Below are 16,585 nucleotides of genomic sequence, written 5' to 3'. Positions count from 1 at the left end.
GGAAAAAAAGTTTCTGCACATCATAGTAAGTGAAAAATAAATGTTTGCACATGACAGTGATGCTTGGCATTAGAAAGTAGGAAGGAAGCTAGGCACAGTGAATCATACCTGTAATGCAGCAATTTGGGAGACTGAGGCGGGAGGATTGCTTGAGTCAGGAGTTCAAGACCAGCCTGGGCAACATAGCCAGACTCTGTCTCTACAAAAAAATTTTTTTTTAATTAGTGGGGCATGGTGGTGTGTTCCTGTAGTGCAACTGCTTGGGAGGCTGAGGCAGGAGGATCTGAGGCCAGAAAGTTGAGACTGCAGTGAGCCATAGTTGAGCCATTGCACTCCAGCCTGGGTGACAGAGTGAAACCCTGTGTCTAAAGAAATTTTTTTTTTTTTGAGACAGAGTCTTGCTCTGTTGGTCGCCCAGGCTGGAGTGCAGTGGTGCAATCTCGGCTCACTGCAACCTCTGCCTCCTGGGTTCAAGCAATTCTCCTGCCTCAGCCTCCCAAGTAGCTGGGACTACAGGCGCCCGTCATCACACCTGGCTAATTTTCGTATTTTTAGTAGAGATGGGGTTTCACCGTGCTAGCCAGGATGGTCTCGATCTCCTGACCTCGTGTCCACCCTCCTCAGCCTCTCAAAGTGCTGGGATTACAGGCGTGAGCCACCGCGCCCGGCCAAGAAATTTTTAAAATTAGGCCAGGTGCAGTGGCTCACACCTGTAATCCCAGCACTTTGAGAGGTCAAGGCGGGCAGATTACCTGAGGTCAGAGTTCGAGACCAGCCTGGCCAACATGGTGAAACCGTGTGTCTTCTGAAAACATACACACACACACACACGCACACACAAAATTAGCCAGGCATGGTAGCAGGTGCCTGTAGTCCCAGCCACTCTGGAGGCTGAGGCAGGAGAATCGCTTAAACCCAGGAGGCGGAGGTTGCAGTGAACTAAGATCGTGCTACTACACTCTTGCCTGGGTGACAGAATGAGACTCCATCTCAAAAAAATAAAAAAATTAAAAAAATAGAAAGTAGGAGGGAATAGGAAGGAATATCATCTGAGAGGAGCCAAACTAAAGTGAGTCTTGGAAGTCTGGTAGCACAGGTTTGTTCAGTGCACAAGACAGACTTGGTCAGCTGGAAAATATAGACATTCTATAATATCTGGAATATTGAAAAAAAATTAGCGTCTCTGAAAGGAGAGATGAGGAAAAACATGAATGAGTTGTACAAAATGTAATTAATTTGTGAGCAAGCATTAAATGTTTACTGAGCCCTTGCTTTGTGCAACGAATTAGGCAAGGAAAATGAGGAAGACATGGACCTTTATTGGGCAAATAAAGTATGACACATCTATACAATGGGACAGGAAGCAGCCATTAAACAGAACATGGCAGTTCTTAAGGGTACTATGTGAAGCAGTCTCCATGTTTTGTTGTTGGCAGTTTTATTTTATATATTTTAGAGACAGGGCCTCATTATGTTGCCCAGGCTGGTCCCTAACTCCTGGGCTTAAGAAATCCTCCTGCCAGGTCAGGCACAGTGGCTCATGCCTGTAGTCCCAGCACTTTGGGAGACTGAGGCGGGCAGATCACGAGGTCAGGAGTTTAAGACCAGCCTGGCCAATATGGTGAAACCCCATCTCTACTAAAAAAAAAATACAAAAATTAGCCGGGCGTGGTGGCACTACTCGGGAGGCTGAGGCAGAAGAATCGCTTGAACCTGGGAGGCGGAGGTTGCAGTTAGCCATGATCATGCCATTACACTCCAGCCTGGGTGACAGAGCAAGACTCCATCTCAAAAAATTTTAAAAAAGAAATCCTCTTGCCCCAGCCTTCCAAAGATTGCTGAGATTACAGGCATGAGCCACTGCACCCAGCATTTGTTTTGTTTTGTTTTTTAGAGACAGGCAGGGTCCCACTCTGTCACTCAGGTTGGAGTGCGGTGGCACAATCATAGCTTACTGCAGACTCCAACTCCTGGGCTCAAGCCATTCTCCCACCTCAGCCTCCTGAGTAGCTGGGATAACAGACATGCGCCAGTAAGCTAATTTTTTTGTATACGTAGTAGAAATGGGGTTTTGCTATGTTGCCCAGGCTGGTCTCAAACTCTTGGCCTCAAGTGATCCTCCCGTCTTGGTCTTCCAAAGTGCTGAGATTATATGCATGAGCTGCCGTGCCCAGCCAAGTTTCTGAGTTTTGTTTATTTTAGAAGGAGTCTTCCTATGTTGCCCAGGCTGGTCTCAAATACCTGGGCTCAAGCGATCCTCCGACCTCAGTCTCCCAAATAGCTGGGACTACAGGTGAGCACCACCATGCCCAGCCAATCTCCATGTTTGATTGTTAAGCGGAAAAAGCAAAGTGCACAACAAACATACTATGGAGCTGTTGCTAAAGGAGAAGCACAAGGCCTACACATGTTTTTATTTACATATGTAAGCTCTGGAAGGATATACAAAAATCTGGTCACAGGGGTTGCCTCTTGGGAGGAAAAAAAGGGGACTGAGGAGAAATAAAAAGACTTTTCATTGTACATTCTTTTGACCCTATTGTATTTTATATCACTTGCACATTTATTTAAAAATAGTTTTCAGAAATTTAAAAGCAGCTCTTTTTCCAAAGTGCTCTTCACTTCATGTCATGGGTCCTGTATCCTAAGTTCCCCTATTTCAATCACAGTGCAAATTCACCCTTCATAGGCGTGCCTTTCCCGCATCTAGACTCACTAGAAATAACTGATGTATCTCTCCTCCCTTGCCTGCCCTCCACAGGAAGAGAAGCAATGAAAAAAAAGAAAATGAGATCCTCTGGTCTCTGTCACCTTTTTATCAACTTGTACTACCTGCCATTATCTGACACCCACATCTTTTCTTGAATCTGCCTCCTCCTATGGGACAGCAACATTTTCTTAAGTTGCAGATGATGGAGAAAAAAATTTTAAAGAAAAAAAGGGGGCAGGGGGAGGGAAGCCCAGAGTTTGGCCAAATGCACTTTTTTCAAGTTCTTGCTTGAGCTTAGATTTCCTTTCCGCTTTAAGGACATGCCCTCCGGAAAGAAGGGTGTTTTGTTTCCAGCCAACACGGAACCAAACTTTTTTCATCACGTGCCTGGCCCAAGCCAGTACGCAGCTCTGTGATGAGATCACCATGGCCAACCTCCCACCCGAGCAAAAACAAGGTTAGCCGGCAGCACAGCAGCAGCACAGTGGCAGCAGCAGCCACCAAAGCGGGGGCTGAAAGGGAAGAGAACTTAGATTTGACCTGTGCAAGGACCACAGAGGAGCCTGGACACAGCCCACTGCTGAGGTAAGTGGGAACTACGGGGGAGGGGTGGTGTTTGCAAAGGTCAGGACATGTCCAAGTTCACTTAAAGTAAGGGCAAAACACACTCTTCCCACCTCCGCCACCACCCTGTCCTCTCTACTTATGTCAGGGTTAGATTTGCCTCCAGACAGTGTCCTAGGACATTTCTGTAGTGCAGTCGCCTCGTCTCTTACTAATGTCTGCATCCTCTGCCTGTGTTTGTACCATCTACCTCCTCAGTAGTCTAATTTTGCTAGCAATTGACAGGTGATTGTAATGGACAAGTAATTGTTTGACTTTAAAACCATGTAAAGGAGCAACTCATAAGTCAGAACTCAAATGAGAGACAGAACAAACTGGAAGAGACTGTTGGGAAGCAACTGCTGCCTAATTGCTTCTCACCTCTAATCTGCCATCACCTGGAAGGTAGGGGGCAAAATACAACAGTTTTAAAGTCTTTGGATAGATGTGTGGGTTATGAGCTAGACAAGTAGGTCGAAACTCTTTTGATGCAACATATACGTGGATTTACCGACAGTGACTCCAGTTGTTACATCGTTAGTGGCTTGATAGTACCTATGGAAACACTCCACGAAGGTTATTGGGTAAAGGGCATACAGTAAGGTGTGTAGATGGAGATGAACAATAGAACAGTGGCTTTCCAGGTGCTCCTTATAGGCCCTTTGGGGCTTAAGGCAAGCAAGATAAGATGCTGATTTGTGGGTTGCTTCAGTTTAATGTGCAATTCCAATTAAATTTCTTTGAGTGGGATATACAGATTCGATTCAATTTGCTAAAACACAAATGCACTAAGCATCAGCTTCTAACTTTACTTAGGAAAGTAATTAGCACAAGGGAATGGCGCCAAAATGTTCAATAGCAAAAGTTGGACACTTTTTGAGGGCAAAAAGCAATGCTTTTGATTCGTGTATCTCTTATTCGACAAATCCTTCTTGAGTATCTGCTACATGCCAGGCTTGGGCTTGATTCCGTGGATCTCATGGTAAACAAGACAGGCAGGTTCTCGGCCTCATGGACATGCAATCAAGCAGAACAGTAAGCGCAAAGTGTGCGAGTATCATGCAGCAAAAGGAGTGAAGAGAGTATACTAAAACTGGCCCATGGGAATCATTTTTAACCTTTCCTTTCATGCATTTCATCTTCTGTTTTTGTTTCTGTTTTTTGTTTTTTGAGATGGAGTCTCACTCTGTCACCCAGGCTGGAGTGCAGTGGCGCAATTTTGGCTCACTGCAACCTCTACCTCCTGGGTTCAAATGATTCTCCTGCCTCAGCCCCCCAAGTAGGTGGGATTACAGGTGCCTGCCACCACATCCGGCTAATTTTTGTATTTTTAGTAGAGATGGGGTTTCACCATGTTGGCCAGGCTGGTCTCAAACTCCTGACCTCAGGTGATCCGCCCACCTCGACCTTCCAAAATGCTGGGATTACTAACGTGAGCCACCGCTCCCGGCCGCATTTCATCTTCTTAAATGAATATCGGCCACTCTGTCTTCTATATAAGCCTCAGATTAGTACAGATGTTGAGTCATAGCAGCTCCTCAAAACCCTCTTCACCAGAGGCTTTAAGCTGTGTAATTACATTACAGGTCAGTCTCAGCCCTGGAGGCCGACTGCTCAGCTTTTTCCTAGCATACAGTCTGAGAGCAGAGGCTGAAGTAAGGGGAGTTCTAATCTTTGGGACAGTTGCCCTCTCCCTGTGTCATTTCTTATGAAATGGAATTTATGCTATTCCCAAAATACGTACAGCACTAGGCAAAGTGTTAAGAAGCCTAGATTTTGCCAGAAACCATGTGGAGTTTGGAGCAAGTCACTTCTACTATCTAGGGCTTCCTCCTTAGCTTATAAAATGGAAGGGGTAAGCCAGATGAACATGAGGTCTTTTTTTTCCCCCTTTAAGAGTAAATTGTCTCAATAATTTTACAAGATATTTACAAAATAATACACTTTCACATAAAGGTGATGCATTTATATTTATAAAATAGGAACATTCATCAATCATGCAGAATATCTAGGAAACAAGAATATGAAAGAAAATCTGGGTCGGGCACGGTGGGTTATGCCTGTAATCCCAGCACTTTGGGAGGCCGAGGTGGGCATATCACCTGAGGTCAGGAGTTCTAGACCAGCCTGGCCAACATGGTGAAACCCCGTCTCTACTAAAAATACAAAAAATTAGCCAGGTGTGGTGGGGGTGGGTGCCTGTAATCCCAGCTACTTGGGAGGCTGAGGCAGGAGAATCGCTTGAACCCGGGAGGCGGAGGCTGCAGTAAGCCAAAGTCATGCCATTGCACTCCAGCCTGGGCAACATGAGTGAGACTCCATCTCAAAAAAAAAAAAAAAAAAAAGAAAGAAAATCTGAAAGAGTTGGGCTGTAGATAAATAAAACTCAAGATTAAACCATCTGTATTCCTTCCAGCTTCACCTTATTCTTATGTCCTTTACTCAGATTCTTGAGGTTGTAAACATTAGCTATAGCTTCACTGTGTCATTTATCTAGATTGGGGATTCCTTAATAAAAAGCCTGCATAATGAGAATCATCTGCTTTCAACAAAACCACATAGGCAGGGCAGAGTGGCTCACGCCTGGAATCCCAGCACTTTGGGAGACCAAGATCGCTTGAGCCCAAGGGTCTAAGACCAGCTTGGGCAACATAGGGAGATCCTACCTTTACAAACATTTTTTAAAAATTCACCGCCGACATGGTGGCACAGACCTGTAGTCCCAGTTACTCAGGGGACTGAGGTGGGAGGATCACTGGAGCATAGAAGATTGAGGCTGCGGTGAGCTATGATTGAGCCATTGCACTTCAGTCTGGGCAACAGAGCAAGATGTTATCTCTAAAAAATAAATAAAATCCTTGGTTCACACTAAAAAACAAACAAACAAACAAAAAACCAGAACCACACCAAAAAGCATCTAATTTGCTACTAGGGAGGCTGAGGCAGGAGGATCACCTGACCCCAGGAAGTCGAGCCTGCAGTGAATCATGACTGGGTCACTGCACTCCAGCCTGGGTAACCGAGTGAAACCCTGTCTCAAAATAAATAAATAAATAAAATTTGGATAAACTCACAATAGATATCAAATTCACATTAAGGGAGTATCTATTCATTGTTGTAAAATATTAGAATCTTTGGCCAGGCATGGTGGCTCATGCCTATAATCCCAACACTTTGGGAGGCTGAGGTGGGAACATCACTTGAACCCAGGAGTTTGATACCAGCCTGGGCAAAGTAGTGAGACCCCGTCTCTAAAAATTAAAAAAAAATAAGTAAATGTTTTAAAAATCTTTACTTTTAGTGCACTTCATTTCTTTCTGTCCTCTGAATGTATTCCATTCTAAAATAAGTATGCCATTATCCTCCTTTCTCTGGAAAATCAAAGTTATACGATTTTATAAAATAGGGCAAAAAGCATGTCTTATTCATCTTTCTATCCCCTGTGCCTAGCATTGTCTCTGGCATGTGATAAATATTTCTTGAAAGAATAATTAGTATTTTAGAGAAAACCTGTCCTTTGGTATTAAAACACACACACACACACACGTGTGCGCACACGCACATACATACACACTATCTAGTTCACTATTCATGGCTAATACAAGCCAATCTCATTCCTTTGTGTCCCTTTCAATCCCTGACACTTAACCCTGTGTTCATCAATATCAATGTATTCTATACTTTTGTAGTCTCAGTTGGTATAATGAGCACTGAATTCAAGTTCTGCCACTAAATATGTGTCCAGGCCAGGCGCAGCGGCTCACGCCTGTAATCCCAACACTTTGGGAAGCCGAGGCAGGCAGATCGTAAGGTCAAAAGATTGAGACCCTCCTGGCCAACACGGAGAAACCACGTCTCTACTAAAAAAAAAAAAAAAAAAAAATGACCATCCTGGTTAACACCGTGAAACCCCGTCTCTACTAAAAATACAAAAAAATTAGCCAGGCGAGGTGGCGGGCGCCTGTAGTCCCAGCTACTCGGGAGGCTGAGACAGGAGAATGGCGTGAACCCGGGAGGCGGAGCTTGCAGTGAGCCGAGATCGCGCCACTGCACTCCAGCCTGGGCGACAGAGCGAGACTCTGTCTCAAAAAAAAAAAAAAAAAAAAAAAAAAAAAAAAAAAAAAAATTAGCTGGACTTGGTGATGCATGCCTGTAATCCCAGCTACTCAGGAGGCTGAAGCAGGAGAATTGCTTGAACCCGGGAGGCAGAGGATGCAGTGAGCCGAGATCACACCACTGCACTCCAGCCTGCCAACAGAGTAAGACTGCATCTTAAAAAAAAAAAAAATAGGTGTTCAGTTGGAAGCCAAATACTGAATATCTCTGCACCTCCACTTCTTCAGATAGGTAATGGAGGCATCTGAATAGATGAGCTCTAATACGACTTCCAGTTTTTTGTTTTTTTGTTTTTTTGTTTTTTTGTTTTTGAGAGTCTTGCTCTGTGGCCCAGGCTGGAGCATAAGCCACCACATCTGGCTAATTTTTTTAATATTAATATTTTGTGGATACAGGACTCCCTGTGTTTCCCAGACTGACTCAAGCAATCCTCCCGCTTCAGCCTCTCAAAGTGCTGGGATGACAGGCGTGAGCCACCATGCCCAGTCCAACTTCTAGTTCTTAAGACGGCACACTTCAAAAGGTAGAAAAAAAGAATTAGTCAAGTCAGAGAAAGTAATGACTATGGTACTTCAGTGTATTAGTAAATGTTGTTGCTAGTCTTATTGCCAAAATTTCTAACTTGAACATTATCATTAGCAAAGAGTGTAAGGAGCTTCTTTGGGTGAAGACCCATCTGCCTACCATGTTTGAGGTCTCCCCTAGAACCTTTCTGACTGACCATGTTCATGTAAAACTGAAAACATGTCCTCAGGCAGGCGGAGAGGCACAGAAAGCAAGCTGCTTTGGCATAAAATATTCAGCAGAACAATACAGTTGGAGGACTCAGTACCTAGATAAGTATCTCTGGAGATGGCATATGGCCATATTGGCATAACTAAAGAATAAATGACATGTCAGGAAATGCTTCGTTGGTTCTAATGAAATGAGATGTCAACAGATAAATGCTGCTGCTCTTACAGCCAAGAAGCATTCCCACGACCAGAAAGTAAGCAATCATTTTCCCTTTGGACAGAAGGCATACGTGGAGCATAGGAGTCCAGTGTCAAACATACTTATCAGCCCCTAATCACTCAGTCTCAGCAATACCCAGTTTCCATAACATGGACACAGTGGGCATGATCAGCACTCTGCCCTGTAGAGTGAACCAGAGCTGCCTTCTTCCAGAGCCAAGATCTTATTGTACTGACAGTCATCTAGTTCCTCTTGGTTTTTGTTTTTAATTGCAATATCTGATTCTGTTTCTTTATACTTTATACCCAGCCTGTATGTCAAAAGGGTTTGAGGTAGCTTCCAATAAAAGGATATATAGAACAGCTTCAAATAAATAAAAACTGATAAGAAACCATCAGACAATAACCTATATCATTTTGGTGGGGAAGGTGTGATTTGTAGAGAAAATAAACAGGTGCTTTAAAAAGAGGGGTAAAAATGGATTATCCAATTTTCTTTGCACACCATAAGAAAGCATACCACTTCTTCCAAAAAGGAAAAACTTCTGTGCACTTATTCTTTTTTGGTCTTTATCTGACTCAGTCTCTATGTGTACTTGTTTCTTTTTTTTTTTTTTTTTTTGGAGGCAGGGTCTTGCTCTGTCATCCAGGCAGGAGTGCAGTGATGCAATCACAGCTTATTGCAACCTCCACCTCCCCAGCTCAAGTGATCTTCCCACCTAATCTTTTTAAATTTTTTGAAGAGACAGGGTCTCACTATGTTGTCCAGGCTGGTCTTTTTTTTTTTTTTTTTTTTGAGACAGAGTTTTACTCTGTTGCCCAGGCTGGAGTGCAGTGGCGTAATCTCAACTCACTACAGCCTCCACTTCCCAGGTTCAAGCAATTTTCCTGTCTCAGCCTCCCAGTAGCTGGGATTACAGGTGCCCGCCACCATGCCCAGCTAATTTTTGTGTTTTTAGTATAAGTAGGGTTTTGCCATGTTGGCCAGGCTGGTCTTGAACTCCTGACCTCAAACAATCCACCCACCTTGGCCTCCAAAGTGCTCGGATTACAGGCATGAGCCACTGCACCCGACCCCAGACTGGTCTTGAACTCCCAGGTTTAAGCAATCCTCCTGCCTTGGCCTCCCAAAGTGCTGGGAATACAGGCATGAGCCACCCTGCCCGGCCATACTTACCTTCTTTATTGGAATCATCTTCTGTATCCTCATAAAAAGTATACTGCCTCTTCTTAACAACTAAATAATGGAGTAGGGAATGTCGTCAATGGCTATTTTGGTATTCATGTGGCAGACTGTTAAATATTTTTTTCTCTTCTATCTATCTTGTTTGTTTAACTATGGTCTGACTAAAAACAGCATTCTTCAGATAAGCTAAAATGCAGTCTGGGAAGAAAGTTCAGTTTTGAAGTTGGAGACCATGTATCCAAGAGCATGAAGAAAGCCTGGACACTGTCTTCCCTATAGAGATTTCTTGGTATACCAGATCTCCTGCCTGTCTAGTAGTTTCTTAGCTCTGGCCCAGACCTCTAGCCCAGTACTTTGGATATAAATTTCGGAATGATGAATATGTATCCAGACTGAGAGTTTCTCATTTTTGCATCTTCGGCAATTTCTACAGCTCCTTGCACATAGTAAGTTCATAAATGTTTTTGGAAGGAATGGATGAGCTCCTAAAGATCAAAGGCCATGTCTCATTTGCTTTGCAAGCTCTTAGCAAAGATAATGGAGTTGATAAGACAGGGAAAAGGCTAGGAGACTTGGACTTGTAAGTGAAGTTCCCTGTGGCATGGCATAGCAGAAAGAGTTCTATAAGCTTGAAAAGCAAACAAACCAACCCCAGTTCCTCTCTACTCCCTTCCCAAACAGGATAGTTATCTCAACAGGGTCAACAGAACCTTTTATACTTCCTACACTGAAGAGGAAAATCCACATTGACACGAAGGCTCTGCCTGTTTGCAGATGGTTTGCAGACATTTAGATCTCCCAAGTATTTCCCAAGTTGAGGTGTTTGTTTTGACACTTGGTTCCTTGTCATCAAAATATTTGAGCTGGGCCTGGTGGTTCATGCCTGTAATCCCAGTGCTTGGGAGACTGAGGCAGGAGGATCTTTTAAGCCCAGGAGTTAGAGACTAGCCTCAGCAACATAGCAAGACCCCATCTCTATTTTTTTTTTTTAAAGAGGGCTGGGTGCAGTGGCTCACACCTGTAATCACAGCACTTTGGAAGGCCAAGGCAGGCAGATCATGAGATAGGAGATCGAGACCATCCTGGCAAAAATGGTGAAACCCCGTCTCTAGTAAAAAAAATTAGCTGGGCGTGGTGGTGCGTGCCTGTAATCCCAGCTACTTGGGAGGCTGAGGCAGGAGAAGTGCCTGAACCTGGGAGGCAGAGGTTACTGTGAGCCGAGATGGCACCACTGCACTCCAGCGAGAGTGACAGAGCAAGACTCCGTCTCAAAAAAAAAAAAAAAAAAAACACACACAAACGGCCGGGCGCAGTGGCTCACATCTGTAATCTCAGCATTTTGGGAGGTCGAGGCGGGTGGATCACACAGTCAGGAGTTTGAGACCAGCCTGGCCAATATGGTGAAACTCCATCTCTACTTAAAAAAAAATTAGCTGGGCATGGTGGCATGCCTGTAATCTCAGCTACTAGGGAGGCTGAGGCAGAAGAATTGCAAGAACCCAGGAGGTGGAGGTTGCAGTGAGCCGAGATCGTGCTGCCACGCTCCAGCCAAGGTGAAAGAGTGAGACTCCATCTCAAAAAAAAGGACACAAACAAACAAAAAGCGTGGGGGGGGGAATGAAACATTTGATAGGTTTAGCCCTAAAAGTACCTAACACCACTACCTCCCTTGTGCTTAATGATCCATGCTTTTTGGGACTCTGGACAGCAAACAAAGTGCCAGGCTGAAAATGACCCAAGCCAGGCACAGTGGCTCATGCCTGTAATCCCAGCACTTTGGAAGGCCGAGGCAGGTGGATCACCTGAGGTCAGGAGTTCGAGACTGGCCTGGCCAACATGGCGAAACCCTGACTCTATTAAAAATACAAAAAATTAGCTGTGCGTGGTGGCAGGCCCCTGTAATCCCAGGTACTTGGGAGGCCGAGGCAGGATAATCGCTTGAACCAGGGAGGCAGAGGTTGCAGTGAGCCGAGATTGTGCCACTGCACTGCACTCCAGCCTGGGTGACAGAGTGAGACTGCCTCAAAAAAAAAAAAAATGACCTTGCCTCATTCCAGAATCCTAGCACTGTGTGAAGGGCAGCTTCTCTGAAGGGACCCTTATCTACCTTGGAGATGCGGGCCAAACTCAGAATCGAGCCACAGGAACTGCTTAGGACAATGAGGGTGAAGAAAATAATTATTTAAAGAATCTTCATAAGCCCAATTTATTAACTAACATCTGTTGTCCTAGTTGTGGGGCAGGGGTGTTTACATAGGTTTAGGCTGAGACTTACCATCCTGAAATGCTTGCTCAGCTGTCCTGGAAGCTCAGGGGGTGCAGAATATGACTACAGAGCACCCTCTAACCCCCCAAGTCCACAAAGGAATCCCAGCTGCCGTTCAGTATCAGAACCTGGAGTGAAGGAATGCCTGCAGCTGCACTCTACTAACTTTTCTTTTTCTGGTTTTCCCAGAACTTGCATTGAGGCAGAAACTGCACACTGACAAGCCACAGTAGTTTCCCTTGCTGTCAGTCAGGCAATGTTTGGGAAGGGAGCAGCAGAAGGGAGCATGGGTAAAGCAGGCCTAGGAGTGTGGACAGGGCCCTGTATTATCTAGAGTGTCTGAAACCCATTCCCCTGCCTCCAGGTGGGGGTTAGGCCCACGCCACACCAAACATCCTGACGCCTTCTCTCAAGTCAGAGGCTGTCTCCCTGACAGGTATCAGATGTCTCGGTATTTCTCCCTGAGAGGCTCTTCCTCTAAGCTAACTGCACCCCTCCTACTGTAATGGGACTCACAGTGGTAATGATAAGCAGCTTGCTTATCACCTCCTTCTGGTGTCCTAACTCCTTGAACACTGAAAGACACTTTATAGGTCACCATTCCCTCTTCCTTTCTTCAGCCTAAGTAATCTGTAAGAAAAAATGTGGGCTGGGCACAGTGGCTCATGCCTATAATCCTGGCACTTTGGGAGGCCAACGTGGGAGGATCGCTTGAGCTCATGAATTTGAGATCAGTCTGGGCAATGTAGTGAGACCCTGTCTCTACAAAAAAATACAAAAATTAGTTGGGTATGGTGGTTTATGCCTGTAGGCTGTATTCCCAGCTACTCAGAAAGCTGAAGTGGGAGAATTGCTTGAGTCTGGGGGGCTTGAGGCTGGGAGGCAGAGGTTGCAGTGAGCCATGATCAGGCTACTGCACTCCAGCCTGGGCAACAGAGCAAGACCCTGTCTCAAAAAAAAAAAAAAAGAAAAAGAAATGTGAATGAGGCTGGGCATGGTGGTGTACACCTGTAGTCCCAGCTACTCAGAAGGCTAAGGCAGGAGGATCCCTTGAGCCCAGGAATTTGAGTCCAGCTTGGACACCATAGGGAGACCCCATCTCTTAAAAAAAATCAGTTTAAAAAAAGGGTTCACGCCTGTAATTTCAACACTTTGGAAGGCTGAGGCAAGAGGATTGCTTGAAGCCAGGAGTTCAAGACCACCCTGGGCAACAAAGCAAGACCCCCATCTCCTGATTGTTAAAATAAAAATTAAAAAAATATGGGTCAAAGGGGAGCAGTTATTTCCTAAGGTCATAGGTGATAAACATGCATTTAGAATAATAAAACCAAGTACGATCATATACAAAACAATAAAACATCCGCAGAGATGGAAATAAGTGGCACAAAGTCCAGTTTGGAACTTGGGTCCTAAGTCTGGCTCTGCTACTTATCATCTATAGACTCTGGGAGGTCACCTGCCTCTTCTTGTCTAGATTCTTTCATCCTTGTAACATGGCAGGACCAGATGATCTGTAGTGCTCGTCTCCAGCTAGGTTATGATACTATCTAATAGGGAAGGCCAATGGGATAACATGTGCTAGCTTCTCTGGACTGGTGTGCCTGCCTTGAATGCTGTGGTTGGGTCTGTGAGTTTAGTTAGGCTCAGGTGAAAGATGCTGGGAATGACAGGTGCTGTCTACCAGGGATGACAGAGTGACGGAGGAGAATTCGTCATCTAAGTTTCAATTACTATTATTTAAATTTAAAATTTTTGAACAACTAGTACATTCATATGGTCCAAAATTTCAACCATATAAAAACAGAAAATATTTATTGCCAGTATTGTTTTTTTGTTTGTTTGTTTGTTTGAGACAGGGTCTCACTCTGTTGTCCAGGCTGGATCAGTGGTGTGATCATGGCTCATTGCAGTCTCCGTCTCCCAAGCTCAAGTGATCTTCCCAGTTCAGCCTCTCAGGTAGCTGGGACCACAGGCATGTGCTACCACACCTGGCTAATTGTTTTTTATTTTTTGTAGAGATAGGGTGTCTCTATGTTTGCCCAGGCTGGTCTTGAACTCCTGGACTCAAATGATCCTCTTGCCTTGGCCTCCCCAAGTGTTGGGAATACAGGTGTGGGCCACTGCACCTAGCCTCAGACGTATTTCTTTTCTCTTTTTTTGAGACGAAGTGTTGCTTTGTTGCCCAGGCTGGAGTGCAGTGGTGCAATCTCGGCTCACTGCAACCTCTACCTCCCAGGTTCAAGCGATTCTCCTGCCTCAGCCTCCTGAGTAGCTGGGACAACAGGCATGCATCACCATGCCTGGCTAATTTTTGTGTTTTTAGTAGAGATGGGGTTTTGCCATATTGGCCAGGCTGGTCTTGAATCCTGATCTCAGGTGATCCACTCACCTTGGCCTCCCAAAGTGCTGGGATTACAGACGTGAGCCACCTGTACCCGGCCCTCAGACATATTTCTAATGATTGTCCTTCTAGCCAATTCTTGTTAGGCTGCATTTTTAAATGAGGTTAATGCCTGATATTCATATTCTTTTTCTTTTCCATAGAACTGTTGATTGGTTTCCGAAAAATCTTGGTTCATGTTTTTAAACCAACCAACAAGTAATACTAAAGAGCAAACCAAACCAACTTGCTAGAACTACTCTTTGCGTTCTGAGTAAGTTCATTTTTTTTCTCTTACAGCAACAGCTCTCTAATAAAAGGGAGAAATGAAGAGAGCATAAATAAGTTTTTCAAGAAAGCATTAGAATACATTTTTGGCGGGGCGTAGTGGCTCATGCCTGTAATTCCAGCACTTTGGGAGGCCAAGGCAGAAGGATAGCTTGAGTCCAGGAGTTCGAGACCAGCCTGCGTAACATAGTGGGACCCTGCCTCTTAAAAAAGCATTATCATACATTTTTGTAGTTGGTAGACCTAGCAGCTCCCTCCCTTCCATCACTCTTTTTCTTTTCTGGCATTTTTCTAGCTATTCTTGTACATTTATCTTTCCATGTAAGTTTTCAAATCAATTTGTCTGGTTTCAGGAAGAACAACCAACCTATTGTTTTTTTTTTTTTCCAAAAATCACTGCTAGCCATACACTTTGATTTTCTCCACTCCCTACTTCCTTAGATGTTTATGAAAATAACTCCCCGGCTTGCCTGTGCTTTCTCATTCCAGATGAAGGGAGAAGCTGGACATATGCTACACAATGAAAAGTCAAAGCAGGTAAATGCCAGCACCTCACCCCCAAACTGGTGAGAATGTAGTCAGTGGCTCTTGCCATAGCTGCACTTGCTATGCATCCAACATCTCCCCCAAGGGTTCGGGGTGGCTGACACATGGTAATGTCTTCATTTCAGTAACTGAGCAGAGTCCCCTTGACTCCAAACTGCCTTTTATCCACAACCCCTTTGCCTGAATGCAGACTGCAAATGTGCGTTATGGAATTGAAAAGCGCTGTAACTGTCCCTCCCTTCTTCTCTTGGCTATCCTGCCTATAGCCCTTGGCATGCCCTATGCCTCAGGCCTTTGGAAACCCCTTTCTATAACTTCCCTGGGGACAACAGAGGCTTTCTGGGGGTAGCTGAGAACTGGCTCTTGACCCCAGCTAACTCCTGCACTGCGTTTTCCTGCACATCACAGAGGACCTTTGTCCTGTTTATATTTCCTTCATCTGGGCTGCTAGAGAGATGAAAAAACCCAACATCTCCGAACAAATATCTAATTCTGTATGTGAAATTGAGGTTTTAATCTGAGTTTGGTTTGATCAAACTCAGAAGATTAAAACTTCCAATGAGTCTAGAAAAGTTCCTGAAAATAGCCCTCAGAGGTGAGGCAGGCAGATCACGTGATGTCAGGAGTTCAAGATCAGCCTCGCCAACATGGCGAAACCCCATCTCTACTAAAAATCCAAAAATTAGCTGGGCATGGTGGCGGGCACCTGTAATCCCAGCTACTCCAGAGGCTGAGGCAGGAGAATCGCTTGAACTTGGGAGGTAGAGGTTGCAGTGAGCCGAGATTATACCACTGCACTCCAGCCTGGGCAACAGAGTAAGATTGTCTCAAAAAAAAAAAAAAAAAGTAGTGTCCTATTAGATCAGCTCCTCCATCACCCCCTCTGACACCCTGTACATGGCCCCATTAGCTAATTGCAGATGAGCCCCAGGTACACACACTGTAGGGACCACCATCTCCAGTTATTTCCTATGAAAGAATATGAGCAGACCCCATCTGAATTTAGAAACAGAATATGAGTGGTCATTTGTAATTCCTGTCTGTGGTACAATGGAAACTGGTGATACACCTGGCAGCTGGTGTTTTCTCTCCCTGAATCTGGGGCATTTTTTGGTCATCGAGCTCACAATGACTTCTGGTTTAGAGGAGAACCTTTTGGAGGGGAATATATAAGGACCTCCCAGTGATTTCCAGTGGTCTCTCCTTGACCCACAGAATGGCTAGTCGTCTTGTCCAGCTGGGAGCCTGGGCTAATCTTGCTGGAAGGCAGAGAGGGGTTATTAAAAGTCAGAAAGTGGCTGGGCGCAGTGGCTCGTGCCTGTAATCCCAGCACTTTGGGAGACTGATGTGGGTGAATTGCTTGAGGTTTAGAATTCTACAACATAGCGAAACCCCAGCTAACTTCTCTACTAAAAATACAAAAATTAGCTGGGCATGGTGGCAGGCACCTGTAATCCCAGCTACTCAGGAAGCTGGGGCAGAAGAATCACTTGAACCCTGGAGGCAGAGGTTGCAGTGAGCCGAGGTGGTGACACTG

The 16,585-nt window shown here is 44.9% G+C and overlaps 1 protein-coding gene across 2 annotated transcripts in view; it reads left to right on the top strand.

Annotated features, from left to right (window-relative positions):
• The first annotated feature begins 2,861 nt into the window (after positions 1-2,861).
• FAXDC2 (fatty acid hydroxylase domain containing 2) overlaps positions 2,862-16,585 on the top strand; it is a 31,162-nt gene continuing 17,438 nt past the window's right edge. The window contains exons 1-2 of one of the 2 annotated variants that reach the window (XM_025389336.1): positions 2,862-3,295; positions 14,992-15,039. In XM_025389336.1, coding sequence (XP_025245121.1) covers positions 14,992-15,039 — 48 coding nt within the window. In that variant the 5' untranslated portion in view covers positions 2,862-3,295. The remainder of the gene's footprint in view (positions 3,296-14,991; positions 15,040-16,585) is intronic. The other variant, XM_025389337.1, reaches the window with a different exon arrangement.

The sequence above is a fragment of the Theropithecus gelada genome, chromosome 6 (assembly GCF_003255815.1).
Source record: "Theropithecus gelada isolate Dixy chromosome 6, Tgel_1.0, whole genome shotgun sequence".
Lineage (NCBI taxonomy): Eukaryota > Metazoa > Chordata > Mammalia > Primates > Cercopithecidae > Theropithecus > Theropithecus gelada.
The sequence above is the reverse complement of the archived record's forward strand: the minus strand, read 5'-3'. Positions and strand labels throughout refer to the sequence as shown.